Source organism: Trachemys scripta, chromosome 3 (assembly GCF_013100865.1).
Source record: "Trachemys scripta elegans isolate TJP31775 chromosome 3, CAS_Tse_1.0, whole genome shotgun sequence".
NCBI lineage: Eukaryota > Metazoa > Chordata > Testudines > Emydidae > Trachemys > Trachemys scripta.
The window spans coordinates 165,587,850-165,609,838 of NC_048300.1; the positions used below are offsets into that span (position 1 = coordinate 165,587,850).

General features: G+C 39.3%; 1 protein-coding gene across 5 annotated transcripts in view; it reads right to left on the reverse strand.

Moving 5' to 3' along the window:
* Positions 1-1,478: 1,478 nt before the first annotated feature.
* FBXO25 (F-box protein 25) overlaps positions 1,479-21,989 on the reverse strand; it is an 82,734-nt gene continuing 62,223 nt past the window's right edge. For 2 of the 5 annotated variants that reach the window (XM_034766394.1, XM_034766395.1), the window contains exons 9-11: positions 16,290-16,433; positions 10,883-10,909; positions 1,479-2,778 (exon numbers count right to left, since the gene is read on the reverse strand). In XM_034766394.1, the coding sequence (XP_034622285.1) occupies positions 2,689-2,778; positions 10,883-10,909; positions 16,290-16,433 (261 nt within the window). In that variant the 3' untranslated portion in view covers positions 1,479-2,688. The remainder of the gene's footprint in view (positions 2,779-10,882; positions 10,910-16,289; positions 16,434-21,989) is intronic. The other 3 variants (XM_034766396.1, XM_034766398.1, XM_034766397.1) reach the window with 2 other exon arrangements.

Sequence of the window (21,989 nt, forward strand, 5' to 3'; positions counted from 1 at the left end):
ACTGGAGTCTCCGCCCAGTGTCACATTCAGCCCCCCGTACAGCAAGTTACAACAATCCATTCTGGAAGCGGTGAATGGATTGAGAATTTTAGGCAGATCCTGTCCTAGAGGGTGGAAGAAAGCATTTATCACCATGCTCCTTGATCCTTAAGCTTTAACAATAAGTCAAGCAGGACAGAGTTTGCAGCACTCTGGCAAATCGGAGCAGATGTCTTTGATAGAAGGAGAGAGAAGTGAACCTGAGTTCGATGTGTTTCCCTCTGCCAATCAGCATCACTTCAAGGTTGCCAGATGGAGTCTGAGCCAGTTACTGATCTCCTGTAGGTATTGAGGTATTTGTTGAAGAGCACTGGTTATACCACTACAAAATTAAATATGAAATAGGGTATGATTGGCAGCAGAGGCAGCCATGCCATCATCTGTCCAAGGGGGGACTGTAGATGTTGAAGTGAAGGTAGCCAGACCAACCCCTGATGAAAGAATCATTGGTTAATGGGTATAGCTGGGAGCAAGAGCTAATGCTTTATTATGGACATGTTGTATGTCCTTGGACAAGTCACTTAACCTCTCTCTGCCTACAGTTGACCCAATTGTAAAATGTGGGATAAGCTATGACTACATCCCCAGGACTGTGAAGCTTCAATAATGTGTGTAAAGAGCTTTGAGAGCCACTTACTACACTGACAACCCCAAGTGCTCACAAATCACGAGTGAGCCCCTGCCCTCCCCCCCCCCACTCATGAGACTGGCTTACAAATCATGAGAGTTCTTTTTAAAATCTATTTGAGGACTCTTATTTGACCTCTGATGTTGAAACCTTTTGGGTCCCATTTTCAAGCTTTTTCTCCACAACTCTAAGAATAGAAACATAATTTTAATGAAAGCTGAGGTTCTAACACAAGTCACCTGACTCCAGAAGCTGGGACTTAGGAAAACATCACATGTCACAAGACTTGCAATAAAATCAGTTAGCAATCAAGCAAATGCAAAAATAGTAAACCTTGCTTCTTTACCATCAGATTCAGTTTCTTTAACCTTTTACTTGGGATGCTTGGAATGTAGACTCAAAACAAAACACCAACACAACCCCAAAACCAACTGCATCAAGGAGGGAGTCTTATGAGCTCAACATCTGATTTTTATTTATTTAAGCTTTAGGGCAAAAAGGTTTGTGACCTTTCACATCTGCATTGATAAGGACAGGTCATCGGTATTAAATCCAGGGAAGAATAGTTCACTTATTGTGAAGAGCTAACTTTTCTTTTCAAGCACTTAAATATTCTCTCTTTCCTGCACAATCCACTAGTGCTAAAGTTCTGGCTCTGTTAAAATAAATTAAAAATGATATGGGAACAGTAGATATATACATTTTTCTTGTTCAGTTAGCAAATGCTAACCTGCATTGGTGATGGACACAGAAGCCAGTGCTATAAATTCAGACGGACTAATTTCTAAATGCAAAAGAAATTGCTAAAGAATAATAGGTAAAACATGATTTATTACATTGTATACAAAACTAGATTGAAAACAAGCAGTGTGATATATAATATGTTTTGTATTTTGTCTTTACATTACACAGTTGGTAAATGATCTCTCCAAAAAACTTTGTGAACAACTTAATTATTTTTTCCTATCTCTGGACAGCGCCCCCCCCCCTGTAAATTTACAAGGTATAAGAAGGTAGCTTCTTGCAGAATTCATGTCACTATGGGGTTAGTCAGCAGAAGGTGCTTCAGATCAACAAGCTGCCTTTTAGTGCAAAGAATTTCCAACTCAGAGCCTCCGTTACTAGAACAATGTAATACCACCACTATACTAGTGGCCTAGCAACACACTGTATTCATTTTCTGCATTAAAGCTCAGTAATGTGTCCTTTCTCGAGGATGTCTAAAAGTCCTTCTGCAATAGTTTAACACCTAATTTAAAATAAAAATTAAATAAAAATAAAAAAGACTGTGGCTACCATTGGAAAAACCCATCATTCTTCAGCAACCACTGAACAGCCTCCCATACTATTTAGGATGTCTTTAAAAACAGGTTTGATGTGGATAATAAAATACCTTTTAAGAAAAATAAATATTCTGCATAATGTATGTACAGAGGTTGGTTTCCTTCATAACAGGTTCAACAACAGATAATCACAACTCTATATTTTATTCACACACAAACTCACAATGATTAACGCCACCTTGGTAATTGACTTGATATTTATGAAGGAGTCCAAAAAGGAATCAGATGAATATTTATAAATGTGCAAATTGTATGTAAGTATTTGGAAAATGGTGGCATAAAAAGAGTGAAGGATTAAGACAAATTGCTTTTGGTCACTCCAAGAATAGCCCTTCCAACAACTCTCTCCCCCCAAGTCTCAATAGCCTTAATGAAATGTTAAATCAGTACAAAATGGACTTAAAGGCAGGACTAAAAATGTACTCTTTCTTGGATTCAAAAGAGCCTTTTGTAGACATCTCTACAGAATGCGTCTTCTTTGGAGATATTTATCCCTCTTCAGTTCATTTCTGCACACAAACAGCATTTGGAATACACCTCTCCAATTTCCCCCCTCCCTCCTAGACATCCCTTTTTACTATGAAGTACATTTAAAAAGATATTGCACACAAAGCATAATACATACTGCATGATTCTTCACAAAGATGATCAAAAACAAAAACAAGGCTATTGCACCTCTTAAAATTTGAAGAGATCAATGAAGTGCTGCGGAGAAACTGGCATGAAACAGGTGTCTGGATCATTGGCTGTGCAGGGATGCCCTGTATCCTAGTGAAATTAAAAGGAGGGGAAAAGGTTATTTTCTCCTTTAAAAAAAATACCCACAAAAACAAAAAGCTGCTGAGCATTGATTATAAAAGAAAAGAATTGCAAGAATTCACACCTCAGTTTTACATTTTAAAAAGACAAATTAAGTAGCTGGGCAACTGACTACACCAGTTTTTAAGTCACTGGCCTTTTGGGACTCTGGTTCAAAGCCTACAAGGCCCTCACAGAGAAAAAATTGCCAAGAACATACAGTTACTTAGATTGTAAGCTCTTTGGGACAATGACCGTCTCTTGTTATGTGTACACAGTGCCTATATAGCAACACAATGGGGCTCCAAGCCCTGATTGGGGTTCCTAGCCACTACAGCGATATAAACAAGAAATCATAACAGAACAAGCTTTTCCACATTCCCTCTCCCTTTGTCCCAAGGGCTTTTGGCCCTGTATAAAACAGACAGAGACAGCCTGTACTCCAGCAAACTTACAACCTAGAAAGCAGAGAAGATGCACTGGGTGATGCAGAGGAAATAGTTACCGTAGATCTTTACTCTAATCTAATTTTGCCTGGCTTTAGGCCTTAAGGAAAATGTGGGCCTTTATGATGGATACGAATGGGGAAGGGGTGTGTGTGTGTGTACGTACACACACACTGGAATAGGGATGACCCACCATGAGCAGGTGCAGCATGGAAAGTAGGGGTTTGCGAGGCTGGTGGCACTGGAAGAGAGAATGGGGAATACAGTAAGTGATTAGATCTCTAGGCAGACAGTTGTGTGGGACTCTGAAGGCAAGGTTGAGAGCTTTAATCTTGATATGGGGGCCAAGGCAAAGCCAGTGGTGTGCTTCAAAAAGGGAAATGATATGGTCTGATCAACCACCAAGGAGCATAATTTTGGCAACGACACTCTGAATGGCTTAGAAGGGAAAGAGAGAAGTGCTAAGGCAGTGGTGGTGATGGTGGGAGTCGCATTAAAGGTCAGAGATGGCATGGGTATGAATTAGTATTTTAGTGATATGCCTTAACTCACTTTTGGGCAGATCATTTATAGAGAGGAGAGAGTACACGAGTAAATGGGAGAAGAACTGTAATTAGAGCTTCGGTATTGGATACCATACATTACAATATTGGCTTTACACACACACACACACACACACACACACTATGGTTAACACTCTTAAGGCAAAGTGACTGGGGAAAGGAAATGGAGAGAAAACTGTAGAGACAGCTAAATAAAAGTAGCAGCATTTACATTTTATCAATCCGAATGACCAATTGTTTATCAAACACGGCTGGTGGATCAATATGTTTTGGAGCAATATCATTCTTGGAGAATTGTACAGTAGCACAACTTGTGTTTCTTTTTTCTTCTTCCTCCCTATATAATTATTTTTCCTGTCTTCTCTCACTTTAGTGCTAGCTATGTGCTCAGCAAGACAATCCCTACAACAAACGTGGTTACACATGAAGAAACAGAAATACTGGAAACATCTGTTTTTTGTTTTCCCTTTTTTCCAAGCTGTTTCCCTCCTCCTCCACTTTCCCCTTCTAGTATTAACTATTGGGGGGGGAGGCAGGGTGTAACATTTTTTTTTAAAGGAGTAAGCGCAGGAGCAATGTGGAACTTTACAAGTGGAAAATGCTGCAGAATCAGATTCTCCTTCTGCAATGGGCTCAAGTTCTAAAGAGCTTCAGTGCTACTTCCTTTCCTCTTCTGCAAGGGAGGAAGTGGTCAAGTCATTGAAAGCTACTTCAAATTGTTCCTCAGATCTGTTGGGAATCTACGGCAGGAAACTCAGGGCTCTTCCCCTCTACAAATACCATGGACTGGAAGGAACCAGTAACAACATAGTTCTTGTGTTGGAGCTAGCTGTATTTGTAGTGGGGAAAAGGCCCTTTCCTGTGCATGCCAGGAGGCTTAAAAAGCAGTGGGGATTGCCACATACATCCATTTGGGAGAAACTCTCAAGGTGTACATATTGTTTGTCATTTATAATTTCAATAGCATCACTTTTGAGTTTTAAAGATTTCACACTCTTAATGCTTAAGTGGTAAACTGTGGACAAAGAGCCGTGTATGGCAGCATAAATTGTAACAGGAGACAGAGGTGAAAGCAGCTACTTTTATTGCTGATCCCTGTGCTGCTTCTAACTCATAGCCAACAAGCTATGCTCCGTTAGTTTTTCCATTTCAACACTTCCTTTATCGTCTGAAAAGATTACTTTCAGGAGAAGGATGACAGAAAACTGAAAACAAAAACTGTCAAAATGTATTAGTTATATAAACTGGGCCACATCCTAATTTCCATGCTTTGAACTGTAAGGAGACCAACATGCACACTTCTATGTAGTTTTTAAGAACTCCTTCCCTGCTATGGTTATTTTACTATTTTCTTATATTTCACTGTACCAACATAAAATGCAACCGCAGGGATCGGCAACCTTTGGCACACGGTCCTGGTGGGCCGGGCTGGTTTGTTTGCCTGCCGTGTCCACAGGTTTGGCCGATTGCGGCTCCCACTGGTGGCAGGTCACTGCTCCAGGCCAATGGGGGCGGCAGGAAGTAGCGGCCAGCACATCGCTCGGCCTGCGCCGCTTCCTGCAGTCCCCCTTGGCCTGGAGCAGCAAACCGCAGCCAGTGGGAGCCGCAATCGGCTGAACCTGTGGACGCGGCAGGTAAACAAACTGGCTCGGCCTGCCAGGATGCTTACCCTGGCGGGCTGCATGCCAAAGGTTGCCAATCCCTGTGCAACAGCATTCAGAAGGAACGTGAGACAGGGTGTGTTTTAAAGTTATGTGCATTCTGGTTAATATATCTTGCAAATACTCAACCATATACTAAGCATGCCTAAAATGCCAGTCATACCTTCAGTATTTTACCATGCATAATTCTTTTCAGTGATTAAATTCAACAAGTCTAAAATATCCTATCAAAGGCTTGCCTAAATTTGGCACTTTAAAATGCAAGCTTTCATAACAGTGGAAAAATCATAGAAATTGGATCACTCCTCCTCACCCCCGCCACACACACATTTACTGTACTGTATTTAGTTATTGGGGAAGATACAAGGTTGATGTCTCATTTCCCCCATGCCTTCCCCCCCGAAACAAAACACTCCCCCCCCCCACATATATACACAAAAGAAGGACCGCAACAGAGCAAGCTTCCTTGTTCTAGGCAGAATATTTGTAGTAGGGGTGAGGAGAGTGTAATTCACACCCAATTCTCAGTTTCTCAGCAGATACAGTCAATTGTGACACTGGAGGAATGGCTGACAGAGCACCAGTTTGTTTTGCATATGGCATTTTCAGTCACTGACTTTTGATCAATACTGGACTGGTCAGGGTTTAAATTGGTGACTTCAAGTTGAAAGGCTCCGTCAATGCTATCCCACTGAGCCATCTGGTCCTGCTTTAAAACTGTTATTGAGAGCCTAGCCTCAGCATGAGGCTCTTGTATTGCTGAAAACTCAGGATTTGAGTTAATTTTATGATTAAATGCTAACATCTCTTTTGTAACCTATAATAACAATTACCAGAAGGAAATGCTATAGCTGCAGTAAGCACAAAGTCCTGAACAAGTCTGGATAGTGAGGTTAGTAACTACCGTATTTTCCGGCGTATAAGACGACTGGGCGTATAAGACGACCCCCAACTTTTCCAGTTAAAATATAGAGTTTGGGATATACTCGCCGTATAAGACTACCCCTCTTTCAACGCACACCAAAAAAAAATTAAAAAAACATCAGATTTGATTTCAATATGGTAATTTTAATTCAAATGCTTATGACATGCAGGTACTTAGCAGGAAAACTGTCACTTATAAACATAAGGCTGTTTGTCATCAAACATGTAAACATAAAACAGTGCAAGTGGATTAAACTTTTCCTAATTCACTCTAAAGCTGAAAGGAAGGATAAGACAATAAACCCCTGGGAGCTGCCATGCTGTTTGTTTTCTAAGCTGTCAACCAAACTGGAACTGATGATGATAGGAGGAAGATAACAAACAAGAGAGAGAGAGCAAGTGCCGGGCAAGTCCCTGGCGAGTTAGCAACGCCCATCATAACTGCAAGCTACGGTATTTTTACAGGTTTTGCTGGCGTGACAGTTTCCCTTTAAAAGCCTTCAAAATCCTCCTGTTCGTCATCTGATATCAAAAGTACATCAATGACATCTTGTGATACATTTGTAAGGCAGTCATCGTATGGATCGAATTCCGTATCAGATGGTGTGGTCTCAGCTTCGGCTTCCTCTTCATCTTGCCACAAGTAGTCGTCCTCCATACCATCTAATGAATTTGATATGCCACACTTCTTGAAAGACTTGATTACTGTTTCTGCATCAATATCATTCCAGGCTTTTATGACAAACTTGCACAAAACATCCAACTGTGGAGCACGCATGTTTCCTCCTTTTGTGAATGACTTTTCGCCGCTAACCATCCATTCATTCCACTGTTCTTGAATGCGATCTTTAAATGGCTTGTTTAGGCACACATCCAGTGGCTGTACCAACGATGTCAATCCTGCAGGAATAACTGCCGCATCTGTGTTTAGTCTTGCAAGCATTTGCTTGGTGCTGGGAGTTAAATGAGCCCTGAACATATCCCACACCAGTAGACTACATTTTTGAATAAGTCCACCTGGTCGCCTGCTCCATACATTATCAAGCCATAGCTTTGCCCCTTCTTCATCCATCCAGCCTTTTTCATTCACATGTACAAAACAACCAACAGGGAACTTGAATTTTGGCATTGTTTTTCTTTTAAAAATAATCATTGGTCTCAGTTTGGTGCCATCAGCTGTGCATCCTAGTACCACTGTAAAACTGGACTTTTCATGTCCTGTTGTTTTAATTAAAATTGTTTTTTCACCTTTTTGATGGACAGTTTTATTTCCAACCATATCAAAATTCATTGGAGTTTCATCCATATTTCCAATACTACTTAACGCATAGCCATGTTTAGTGCGCTGTTGTATTACGGATCGATGGAAACTATTTACTTTGCTATCAAGATCTGCAGGTAATTTTGGGGCAATTTTCATCTTTTGCCTCAGTACCATATTATGCCTTCCCATTAATCTAGTACACCAGGATACAGTGGCCTTAAATCTGTTGCTGTGATCTGGGTTAGATTTGGCCCACTGAAGTGCAAACAAATGTATTTTATTTCGTGTCACTACATAACCGTTTTGGCGATGCTCATTCACCATGTCTGCTACATGTTTTTCGAGTTCTGGCCAATGTGGAGTGCCTCTTCTTAATGCACACTTACCCCTTGGCATACTCTTTAATGCTTTTTCATTTGCTTTCCAGTCCCGAACCATCTTTTCTGTTACTCCATATTGTCTTGCAGCAGCGCAGTTATTATGTTCCATGGCAAAGTTTACAACTTTAAGTTTGAAACTGGCTTCATATTTCTTTCTTCTTGCTGGTGGAGCCATGATGGGGTTTTGACTGTTGGACATTTGTATACTGTACTGTATGTACTGGTGCTATACTGTATGAACAGGTACAGATACTGGTGCTGTACTGTATGTGGTACCCAGTATACAACAACCAGCCAATCACGGCAAGCGATGTACCTTACCGGCGATTGGCTGGTTGTTGTATACAAAGCCTGCTTGGATTGGTCAGCTCTCCCTGCCTGCCCAGCCCTCCCTGTCTCCAAGACTATCAGAGCGGTAGCGCAAACACGCCTCTTTCACCCGTCTGGCCCGCCCTTGTATCCTATTACCTCCTTCTCTGCCTCTCAGATCTCGCACATGCGCGCCGCTTCACTGCAGTCCTCAGGAGCGAGATCTGAGAGGCAGAGAAGGAGGTACGGTAATAGGATACAAGGGTGGGCCAGACGGGTGAAAGAGGCGTGTTTTTCTGGGCACAGCGCCGCTCTCTCTCTTTTTTCCATACCCCGGGCGTCCCGGACGCCTGCAGCTTGCTCCGCCCTTCACTTACACCTTCCCGGTGAGGCGCCCCCTCACCTCGTCATCGGGCGGGGATGCGGCCGCGGCCGTTTTTGAGCTCCCCCCACCATATGCGGCGACCGCAGATTCTCCAGTCCGGCTCGGAAGTTTCAGCACCCGCCCTATAAGACGACACCCGGCGTATAAGACGACCCCCGACTTTTGAGAAGATTTTCCTGGGTTAAAAAGTAGTCTTATACGCCAGAAAATACAGTATCTTAAAAGACAACGTTCATAAAGCTCATAAACACCTGCTTTTTAGTGTACTTGCTATATATAACCATAAATCCAGTGTGTTGAGCAGGAAAGTTCAAAGAAGATAAAAACACGTTAAAGAAATCATACAGCCTCTACCATTAATGTTATGCACTACTGCTGTCGATGGAAGTATTCCACTGACATGTCAATGAGGAAAAAAAGAACTGTATTTCATAGAAAGCAAGAACTTTAAATGGGAGCTCTGAATTCAATTCCTTAAAACCTAGGTATGGAAGCACACATATGTAGGCACAATAGTACAAGCTAAGGATGAAGCATCCATTTTAAATGGAGGTCTAGATGCCATGGAACTTTTGAAAGTTATAAATAAATACCCTAATCTGGGTTTAAAGAAAAAAAGTGTTAAATGAGATTTTAAAATTAAGATCTATTTATGTTCCTTCTTTTGCTTACTGCAGAAGGACAGAGTCTGAGAGCAGGGTGCTCTTTTAATGACAAGGGAAGCAGGGAGAAAGGCCATTAAAAAAGCAAACATCTAACAATAAGGTCCCTAACTGAACTGCCTTCAGAGACAGGGAGAAGAGGAGATGCTGCAGTCAGCAGAGAAAGATGCCAAGGGCTTGGATCAGATGAAAACTGAACCTCACTTATTCTCTTGAGAAGGGCTCTTCTACAAACTGCAATGGCAGAGGAGTCTTTCTCCCTGAAAATCAGATACTGTAACTAGCCAACTAGCACCCCCCTTCTCCCCATTGCCACCAGAACTATTTCCCATCTTCTCCTCATTGCCACCAGAATTAGATTATTGGAGAAGAGTTAGTTTTGTTTCCCTCGACAGTCTTTCTAAATGTAATTCTAAGGCATAGCCTGTCAGGTGTTGTCTGTTTTGCTCTTCACAACAGCATGAAAAACACCCTCCCAAGTTCCTCCTTTCATTCAGGAAGAGAAGCTGAAGAACAATCTCAACTAAAATCCATTTTTGTTTTTTAAACCCAGATAGCAATTTTACTATGGAAGAGCCTATGGATTTGAAGAGCTATGTGCATGTTTTTTTATCAGAGGTAAGACATTGCATATCCACTGGTGATTTTGAATGCTTTTGCTTCTGAGAGTTATTTTAATTTAAAATCTTGCTCATGCATAATGATTCACTTCCAATCAAATTTCAATAAATCTATTTAACTAGATCAAAATAAATGTAAGTTGCATGAAAATGTGCACTGTCTACAAGGAGCACCAAATGACAAATATAATTGTTTTCTTCCCCAAATTTCAGCTTAATTGCAAATTATGAAGTTCCCATGACAACGATAGGCCTCTGTGTAATTCTTTTCTGTAAATTTCTCATTCAGAAAGCAATGTCATAATTTCCTTTTCCTCCAATCACAAGAGGTCTTCTTTAAAAAACTACTATTTGTAGAAGGCCTTTGAGTAAAACAGGTTAAAGTGTAATTAAATTATTCAGTGGGGTAAAAGCAATGTCAGTACCTTTGTTTCATACTGCAGAGACAGAATTCTGTGATGTTGCCTTTACTGTTCTTAGGTTTCAGTGCGGAACTAAATCCATTAGAATGTGGAAACAGCCATTAATGCCTACTTTGTGCAAAATTCATCCTTAGTGTAAAAGGGCGTAACTGTCTGAATTCAGTGACAGTTGCACCTGCTTACATCAGAGGCTGAATTTAGTCCCTTGAGTTGAAACAGTACAGTGAGGAACACTGCAATAAAAATAGCAACAACAACAAAAAGTGCAAAACTGAGGTTGGAAGATGAGAGTATCTAACATAGTGTCAACAGCTGCAGGAATAGCTTGTTCTTAGCCAGTCATGACAAACTGAAACAAATTACAACTGAACATCTTGTTCACTTCAACATTACAGAACCAGCACAGATAAAAGCAGGGATGAAACACACATGAAATACCTTGAGTAACAAAGCAAGGTGGTAGTCCTTGGGGATCATGAATGAAGAAGCAGGAAGGAGCGCAATAAAGTAAAAGAGAGGAAACATTAAGATTTATTGGACTGGCTGTCATTTAGAATAAGAATCTTAGTACATGATTTTGATTATTATTCACCACAGGAATATTCTGCACTAGATTATTTTAATCTGTTGGAAAACAAAGCCCACATACAAACTACCGCTAAAACTCTGAGAGGAGTAAGAACAGGTGTTAGATTGCATCATCTGCTTGAAACAGCTTTTAGTCACTGCGTAGTGCTTCAATGATTTGCCTGCCGTTGAAAAAATTACCATTAAAGAAGGACAAATACTCCATCATTCTTGTCCATCTTTAGACCTGCTGAAATGTATCATCCAGTTAGCAATGGAAGAAATTTACCCACATTGGTGACACCACATAATAATGTGGAAGAGTTATGATATAAACAAAAAGCGCTCACAAAAATGCATCACTTAATAGTACTAGATGCCAGCATTTTTACTCCACTGAGTAATTACATATTTAGTCTATATTAAAAATGAACATCAGTCTTTTTTTGAAAAAATCACTTTTCAAAGTGTCATTTGAGGTGATGAGTGTGCGCTATATTCGTTTTCTCTTTTAATATTAAAGAGTACAAGATATTCTTTTATATATTATCACACCTCCTATGAAGTAGGTAGTAATGGTTTCACTGCTGTATTTAAGATTTCTATGATCATTTGTTTTAAAGGAATGTCATCAATTAAAAAAAACCCTATACATTGCTGTCTGAAGGTTTTTTAAAACTATTATTGCTACAAATAACAGCTAAGATTACTAGAACTGAATGACTGAAAAACTGAAAAGTCACTGCTTCCATGTATAGTCAGACAGACATTCTCCTTTTTGTTTGTGTTTTTCACATAACAGGAGATAAAACAACTTTTTTTTTTTTTAAGATAGGAAAGCAACTGTAAAACAAAAACAAAAAAAGAGCAAAGTCTACAAAATTACTTTGAACTTTTTAAAAATTGACCAGCTTTTGAATTATAGGCATTCAATTAAGAAAATATCTTCCTTTATTTTCTTCATAGTATGTACTGATAATATATAATTTAACGAAGTGTAAATGTCTCATCAGTTCCTCCCCCCACACACAAAATGTAAAGTAACTAACTAGCGTTTTTCCTTAAAATAAATAAATAAATAAATAAATAAAAACACATGGAAATTTTAAAGTTACAGAATAAATCAAACATTTAGAAAGTGTCCAAAGTATTATAAAGGATCAAGTTTCAGTTTGGAAAAAATAGGTGTTAATTACAGATACTATAGTGATATTTGTCAATCACTGTACTGTGTGTATTTTATTGACACCAAGTTAAAACCATGTACCACACTAAACCCTAACAGACGGTTTGTCACAACTAGGTTTACTACCATTAATATATTTAAACTGGTATATCTCTTTTTCCAGTTAAGATAGCGGTTTCCAAAGAGCACAAAGGCTCATCAGAGATGACAGGAGCAGAAGTTTCATTTCCCTTGGTTGATTTCTCTTTTTTTGCTTAAACAGCTTGTGAAAGGGTCAGAGCAAGGAGGCAATTCAGGCTCTATGCTGATCAAGCCTTTGGCATCTCTGCCAACAAGGGTGCCAGTTATAGTGCAGAAATCATCCATTTAGAAATGAAGTAACACCACTAATTATTTCAGCAGTGTCAAACATTTGTTAGATGGTATTGATGTGGTTCACATTCCAATGCTGTAGAGGAGATAAACCTCCATATCTCATCACTAATCCCAAAACACATCCATGCTTATTCTACAACAGAAGTCATAATCTTATCTGATATCACGATCAGTTGCTATGGAGGTGATTATGGTCTCACAAAGATTACTAAATTTGCATTTGGAGTAATGCGTTTAACAACTCTGCAGTCATACCACTTCTACTAGATCCCTCAAGTCAGCAGAATCAGGCATGGTCACAGTACTGGAATGGTAATTCAGTCTTCTCAGCATATGCGCAACATGCCTCAGGTGACACGTGACTAGGATTCACCACCAAATTTGGTCCTCTGGTTGGATCATTAGTTTCTCCGGCTTGGGTTGGGTACTGACTGGGAGTGCGACATGAATACTGATCCATGCTCCCCGGTAATTCAGTAAGTGGCCCTCTTTTCCCAGGTTTAGTGCTGAATCAATAACCCACAACAAAGTTGTGTGTGTGTGTTCGTTCTGCTCCAGCTACCATCTTTTGGAAGATGCACACCAGAGATTCTGAGTCACTAGCAATCCTATTACACTTCCTACAAGAAAAAGGTATTAGCTTGGGTAGACTGGCCATACCCCTGGTTGGAGGAGTAATTAAAAAGGAACACAATACACAGAAGACACTCAACTTTACAGCACCTTCACATCAGACACAAACAGCACATTCTTCCAACTACCCAACAGCTTGGCTGATATCAGCAACTAGAGGAAATGCAGCTGGCTGAAGCAGAATCCTGGAAAGACTGAAATGATGCTGGTGGAATGACAGAAACACTCCAAAGAACTCACCATTTTTACATCACCATCTTCCTTTGAGGGCATCTACTTTCAGATAGTTCTAGTTCATAGCCTCAGTGACCATTTGGCCTGTGGAGGCCAAAACTGCCACTGCTGCAAAAAGCTCCTTCTCCATTCACAGCTGGTGGGAAACCTATTCAGATTTAGCCAGGGTGTCCAATGATTGGCATATTCATCACCTCTAAACTTGACTATTGTAATTCTCTGCACCCAAGTACAAAACCATCAAAATAAATGATAATAATAAAAAGCTACTACTAGTTCAGAACACAGTAACTTCTCGGGCTCAGCCACAATGGTGGCCCGGTGCTCTGCCTCCTGCTCTTGCTCCCCTTGGATTCAAGGTTTTCATCCTCCTCTTCAAATGTCTTGATGTGACTGTCACAAGTTACCAACAGGACCTCTCCATCCTGCATGATCATGACCTCCCATGAAACCTACATTCCAGTGGAACTGGAAACATCAAAGTGAAACATGCAGAAGATGCAGGTTTTTTGCCCATAGGCCCATGAATTTTGAACCTATTCCCTCATGAGATCAGGGTGCCAACAAACTTCAGTACCTTCAGAACCAAATGCAAACACCTCTTCTTTGACCTAGCCACCTTAGGATAACACAACAATAAAAAGTCCCACCAAAAGAAGAATTAGTAGCACTAAGCTGAGCTGTTAGACCACTTTGCATAGAGAAAGAATGAAGTTCCCCACTACTGGCAAACTTTAACAATTTATTTTAAAAGTTGAAGTTTTTTGTCACATTCCCATATCCGCTTTTTCTGAGAGCCTGAAAACTAAAGCCACTCCTTAATTTGAGAACAGTTTAAAAATGGTCTGAAACAAGTTATGAAAATCCACAGTCAGCCCAATCAAACAACTCACTTCTGTATATGAAGTCTTGCAACAGCAATCACTAGTGCTAGTGCCACCAAGAAATTATTGTTACTCCTGCCTGGGAATTGATCTGTAGAGCAGCATTCATAACTCCTATCATAGGCGGAAGGAATCAATAAGTATACTTGCATGGAATACTCCACAATTCTTAGTACACCTCTACCCTGATATAACGCTGTCCTCGGGAGCCAAAAAATCTTACCGCGTTATAGGTGAAACCGCGTTAGATTGAACTTGCTTTGATCCGCCCGAGCGCGCAGCCCCGCCCCCTCAGAGCACTGCTTTACCACGTTATATCCGAATTCGTGTTATATCGGGTCGTGTTATATAGGGGTACAGATGTATCTAGCCATTCTATCCATGTACGTGGCATTTCTGCTTCCTCCTATACTCCTCCATGATCCTTCAACTTAAGTTCTAGACGCTTAAGAATACCACGAAACTGGTCATTCCCAGCATTAAATGCATGAAATACACTCTGAAGCACAACAGTTAGCAAACATTTGAATGGAGGCAAAATGTCAAATAGTATATGGTTATTCCCTTATACAGGAATACTCCAACAACAAAATCCTTTAGAAATTAGAAGGGGAACTAGTACACACAAGAACTAAAAAATCCAACTCTCTCATAACTGCATCGTTATGTCACCAGCGGCATTTTATCAAGGGAAAACTGTCTTCTACTGACTAGGCAGCAAGTTACAGGACAGAATCTACTGCAAAGGAAAGCTTTTATTCCCTAGCAAACCTTTATCAGAAGTGCAAGAACTATATATCAATAGGTTGTCTAGACTTTTTTAAAGTAGAAGGCTATACTGACTGTATGTTTTTGTACTGCTGATTTAATTATTAGTGTCTGCAGGTACAGACAAGATAACAAGGATATTCAAATTCAGAATGACATAATTCATACATTGCTATTGGCATACATGCTACTACTCCTCATTGGACAAATTATAAAGTCACACAGAGGACCCATCATCACACAAGAAGAATTATCTTCTTTGGGAGGAGAGGGAGGAAAGAGCAGAAAAGGAATCTTACACAGTCTTGCTTTCATGTAAATGTCTTTAGAATTTCAGAATAATGGAAAAAGAACAAAATATAATGTATAAAAGCAAAATGATTTCTCAGGAGATTTTTCAAGGTTTCCAAGCAACTCTTGCTTCTTAATTTCCATTTGAAATCATAATCTACTGTAGTCTTTGGGTTGCAAATTGAAGTCAGTCAGAAAGAGGCATCTAATCCACTTTTCCAGCCATCAAATGTTAAACCAAAATAGGATTATTATGACTTCAGGTGAGAGTTAAGAAGCAGATTACCCTCGAGAAACAAAATCCTCTTTCAAGGCCAAATATACTTACTACCAAAGAGCAAGATAAGGGAAACACAAAATGCATGTTTAGAAAGATCATTTCTAACATGTTCTTCAGTGCTTTTCACAAGACACAGCTGGTTACTAAATCATGTAAAGTATTACATCACTGCTGTGGAAATACTGTGGTAAAATGTTTTTACTATTGATCCTTTTTATTGGCTGCCATAATGTTGAAGTTAGTCCTCTGCCTGCTTCTCCTCATCCCTGAGCATTTGTGCATTACAGCTGTCTAACAAAAAGGCTGCTGGAAGGTAGGGAGTAACACTCTTCCCTCCTTTCTTTATAAAAGCACAGAATATGAATTTCTGGTACAGATTTTAAAACTAAATATAGCACAGAACTGAACTTTTGATTTTTCATTTGGTCTGGAATCCTCTTTTGGAACAACACACCAAGCTCTGTAGGTGTGACTACTTTACTTAGTTTGATTTAAGGCCCAATTACTTTCCACCTGAGATGGCACACAATTATGCGACACTAACATTTTCCCTGTCAATTATATTTTTTTCAGTAGCTAATTCTCAAAGTATTTTCTAATGTTAATTTATACATTGCCAGTTCTTACCTTCCAAAACAGAATACTACAATGTCGACAAAAATGTAATGTGTCCCCATATTGTTCCTTTATTGGATAACACTTCTGAAGTGCAAAATACATCAGCTTCCAGTCAATGTGACCTTTTTCCGACAGGATCAAATGCCTACAGAACTGGACATAAAATTAATATTTTTCTTTAAATTGTTAGCAGAAAGTAATCAAGTCAATCAAAGACTTAAGTATAAAAGAATAGTTCAACATAAATTATTTTATAATGGGGGCTCTCTCAGGCTAATATTCTGACTCATATACACAACTTCATGGACTGTCAACTTGAAACTCTGAAGCACAGTTTTAGAGACCCATCCATATAAAGGTGATTTATGCCATATTCTGGTCCATACCCCTCTAAATATTTGAGACCTTCCCAATGAAACTAAATTAGGTAGAACAATACAAAACAGAAAATACAGATTTGTTAAACTACATTGGGCCATACTCCTAATTGGGGCAACTCCACTGACTTGAAAGGGCCAAGTTAATAATTCTCTTGTTGCATACGAGTATTTTTTTAAGAGTTATATAGAAAAAATATTGCACTGAATATTTTCTTCACTTCTAAACTGATGAAAGATGATCATGTATTACAACTGGTGGCTTATTGTGAAGACCGCAGCTGTAAAACACTCCCCTGTAAAGTACAGACAAAGCAACCAAGGCTTTAGACTTTATAAATCTAGACTTAGGCTACATATTTTTCACAATTAAGGTATTTTACACAACTATTATTAGAAACTTAAATAATGTTTTTCTTTTAATTTTAAATAAATGCATGCTAGTCTTACTTGCACATGCTTTGTATATCCTTTTTGGAAGCATGGGACATTGAAGCACATGGACAGCTGTACTGCCTAATTTTTCCAAGCAACAGTGCAAGAATCCTTCAAATCAATGTGGTTTCTACTAGCGTATTGAGAAGACAGCAGAAAACATTGGAACATGGTGAAGGTTAAGGTCATATTGCTGCTTGTAAAGGGACACATTTTTAACCTGAGGCAAATTACAGTTTAATAGCCCCCCCCCAAAACCCTATAGATTCAGTTATGTTATTAGTCCACTTACAAGCTGCTTGGAAACTCCATGTTAGAGTTCAGAAATACTTAAAATAAATAAATAAAAATTAAAAAAAAAAAGTATTTTTACACTAGTATGTAGAGATCCTGAATCTGACATGTTACACTGATGTGCTGGAGTGATTTTTATTTCTTATACTATCTTAAGAAAACAGCTTCCTCTCCAGCCATTGTGATCTTTGTTCAGAATCTTTCTCCCCTTCCCCTCTTCAAAATTCCCTGACTTTGTACATCAAATTCAAAATGCTCAACCCCACCCTGCCTACTTCTTAGCTATTGTTCTTCCTACGCCTGCTCCCATAGCCTACATTTCCCACAAATCACCCTCCTAAGCTCTCCTTTGGCATACTACTTCTATTCCCCTGCCTTTGCATCTTTTGCCAAGATGCCATGTCAGTTTGGGACTCCTTCCATCCCCCTCCTTGTGAAACAATCACCATTTATTTATTAGTTAAGATCCATTTTGAGCTCAGTGCTATATAGTCAATAAAATAAAACCATTTTGCCCCAAGAAGTTTACAGTCTTAAAGACAGAGGAGACAGGATGGGATACGCTGGGCAACTCAGACGATGAAGGGACATTTAAAATCAATGTTTCTTGTGAGCATGTGGAATTAGCAAGTCTTTAGAACCACTGTCTCTATTCAAGCCCCAACTTAGAATGCCTCTATGAAGATATTCACATTAATATCACCTTGCTGGATTACAAACAAACAATCTCAAAATAGTACAGATTTTTTTTATCATCAAAGATAATTTGTTGTGGCCAGTTTGTATAATTCACTGAATTTAGTATTTTTTGAGGTGGCATTGATGCCTTCTTTGATGCTTTGAATGGCAGAGAGCACACTGATGGCATTCAAGGAATACAGTAATACTAATGTGGGACTTTATCCTGAAAGAATAAAACATTGGTACAACTGGATTAGCTCAGCCCAATGATTAGAGAACAATTTCTGGTCAGCTCTTCTCCATGATGTTTGCAAGAATGCCACCTGGAAAACACCCCTCTCAAATCTTCACAAAACAGTGGCTATGCCTACCTCATGCTTGCAACTTCTTGAGAATCCCAGAATTTCCTGTAGTGGAATATTTACTATTCATCTGATCAGGCCTTCATTCTTGCCCTCTGTATCTCTTTATATCTATTTTCGAACAGTGTGCACTGTATTTTGTACATATATTTAACATTAAATAGTAATTTAGTTTATTACAACATTAAGTAGTAATTTAGCTCAGTGTTTGTATAAAGCCACGAATGGTCAGACATGAAGTTCTACACTATTCTCCTCTTTGACTATTAGGAGTGGAAGGAGGGTTAATTTTTCTAAGTTTGGTCTAAGGCCTTAGAGTTCACCCAATGTAACAGGAAGAGGCTATTCTGACTCACTTCCAGCCAGTACTGGAATTTCTTTGACAATTGTTTGAAAAGCAGTTCTTAAACTCTTAGCCTTGTGTGTTAAAGCGCAAGGGTGCATGACACACAAACACACACCACTAGTGGGGGTTTAAAGAATGGGTAGGTTAACATAACAACATAAGAATGGCCATACTGCTTTAGATCAAATGTCCATCCAGCCCAGTATCCTGTTTGCCGACAGTGGCCAATGCCAGGTGCCCCAGAGGGAGTGAACCTAACAGGTAATGATCAAGTGATCTCTCTCCTGCCATCCATCTCCTCCCTCTGACAGACAGAGAATAGGGACACCATTCCTTACCCATCCTGGCTAATAGCCATTAATAGACCATGAATTTATCCAGTTCTCTATTAAACCCTGTTATAGTCCTTCACAAACTCCTCAGACAAGGAGATCCACAGGTTGACTGTGTGCTGTGTGAAGAAGAACTTCCTTTTATTTGTTTTAAACCTGCTGCCCACTAATTTCATTTGGTGGCCCCTAGTTCTTATGGGAACAAGTAAATAACTTTTCCTTATTCACTTTCTCCACACCACTCATGATTTTATATATCTCTATCATATCCCCCCTTAGTCTCCTCTTTTCCAAGCTGAAAAGTTCTAGCCTCTTTAATCTCTCCTCAGATGGGACCCGTTCCAAACCCTTAATCATTTTAGTTGCCCTTCTCTGAACCTTTTCTAATGCCAGTATATCTTTTTTGAGATGAGGAGACCACATCTGTATGCAGTATTCAAGATGTGGGCATACCATCGATTTAAATAAGGGCAATAAGATATTCTCCATCTTATTCTCTATCCCCTTTTTAATGATTCCTAACATCCTGTTTGCTTTTTTGACTGCCGCTGCACACTGCGGGGACGTCTTCAGAGAACTATTCACGATGACTCCAAGATCTCTTTCCTGATTAGCTGTAGCTAAATTAGCCCCCATCAAATTGTATGTATAGTTGGGTTTATTTTTTCCAATGTGCATTACTTTACATTTATCCACAATAAATTTCATTTGCCATTTTGTTGCCCAATCACTTAGTTTTGTGAGATCTTTTTGAAGTTCTTCACAGTCTGCTTTGATCTTAACTATCTTGAGCAGTTTAGTGAGATGGCAAAGTTTGCAGATGATACTTTTTACCCCTTTCTCCAGCTCATTTATGAATAAGTTGAATAGGATTGGTCCCAGGACTGACCCTTGGGAAACACCACTAGTTACCCCTCTCCATTCTGAAAATTTACCGTTTATTCCTACTCTTTGTTCCCTGTCTTTTAACCAGTTCTCAATCCATGAAAGGATCTTCCCTCTTATACCATGATAACTTAATTTATGTAAGAGCCTTTGGTGAGGGACCTTGTCAAAGTCTTTCTGGAAATCTAAGTACACTATATCCACTGGATCCTCCTCCAAATGTTTGCTGAGCCCTTCAAAGAACTCTAATAGATTAGCAAGACATGATTTCCCTTTACAGAAACCATGTTGACTTTTGCCCAACAATTTATGTTCTTCTATGTGTCTGACAATTTTATTCTTTACTATTGTTTCAATTAATTTGCCCGGTACTGACGTTAGACATACCGGTCTGTAATTGCCGGGATCACCTCTAGAGCCCTTTTAAAATATTGGCGTTATATTAGCTATCTTCCGGTCATTGGGTACAGAAGCGGATTTAAAGGACAGATTACAAACCATAGTCAATAGTTGCACAATTTCACATTTGATATCTTTCAGAACTCTTAGGTCCCAGTGACTTGTTACTGTTAAATTTATCAATTAATTCCAAAACCTCCTCTAATAACACTTCAATCTGTGACAATTCCTCAGGATTTGTCACCTACAAAGGACGGCTCAGGTTTGGGAATCTCCCTAACATCCTCAGCCGTGAAGACTGAAGCAAAGTTTATTTAGTTTCTCTGCAATGACTTTATCGTCTTTAAGTGCTCCTTTTGTATCTCAATCGTCCAGGGGCCCCACTGATTGTTTAACAGGCTTCCTGCTTCTGATGTACTTAAAAAACATTTTGTTATTACCTTTGGAGTTTTTGGCTAGCTGTTCTTCAAACTCCTTTTTTGGCTTTTCTTATTACATTTTTACATTTAATTTGGCAGTGTTTATGCTCCTTTCTATTTACCTCATTAGGATTTGACTTCCACTTTTTAAAAGATGCCTTTTTATCTTTCACTGCTTCTTTTACGTGGTTGTTAAGCCACGGTGGCTCTTTTTCAGTTCTTTTACTGTGTTTTTTAATTTGAGATATACATTTAAGTTGGGCTTCTATTATGGTGTCTTTGAAAAGTGTCCATACAGCTTGCAGGTATTTCACCCTAGTCACTGTAGCTTTTAATTTCTGTTTAAATAACCTCCTCATTTTTGCATAGTTCAACTTTCTGAAATTAAATGCCATGGTGTTGAGCTGCTGAGGTGTTCTTCCCACCACAGGAATGTTAAATGTTATTATATTATGGTCACTATTTCCAAGCAGTCTTGTTATAGTTACCTCTTGGACCAGATCCTGTGTTCCACTCAGGACTAAATCGAGAATTGTCTCTCCCCTTGTGAGTTCCTGTACCAGCTGCTCCAAGAAGCAGTCATTTAAAGTATAGAGAAATTTTGTCTCTGCATGTCGTCCTGAGGTGACATGTACCCAGTCAATATGGGGATAATTGAAATCCCCCACTATTGTTGAGTTCTTTATTTTGATAGCTTCTCTAATCTCCGTTAACATTTCATAGTCACTATCACTATCCTGGTCAGGTGGTTGATAATAGATCCCTACTGTTATATTCTTACTAGAGCATGGAATTACTATCCATAGAGATTCTATGGAACACGTGGATTCATTTAAGATTTTTACTTCATTTGATTCTACATTTTCTTTCACATATAGTGCTACCCCCCACCACACCCCACACAACCTGTTCTGTCCTTCCGATATATTTTGTACCCTGGAATGATTGTGTCCCATTTATTGTCCTCACTCCACCAGGTTTCTGTGATGCCTATTATATCAATATCCTCCTTTAACACGAGGCACTCTAGTTTACCCATCTTATTATTTAGACTTCTAGCATTTGTGTACAAGCTTGTCACTGTTTATTTGTCTGCCCTTTTCTGATGTGTCAGATTCTTTTTTATGTGAATATTTCTCTTCTGATCTGGCCCATACTTTATCCTCATCCATCCTCTCC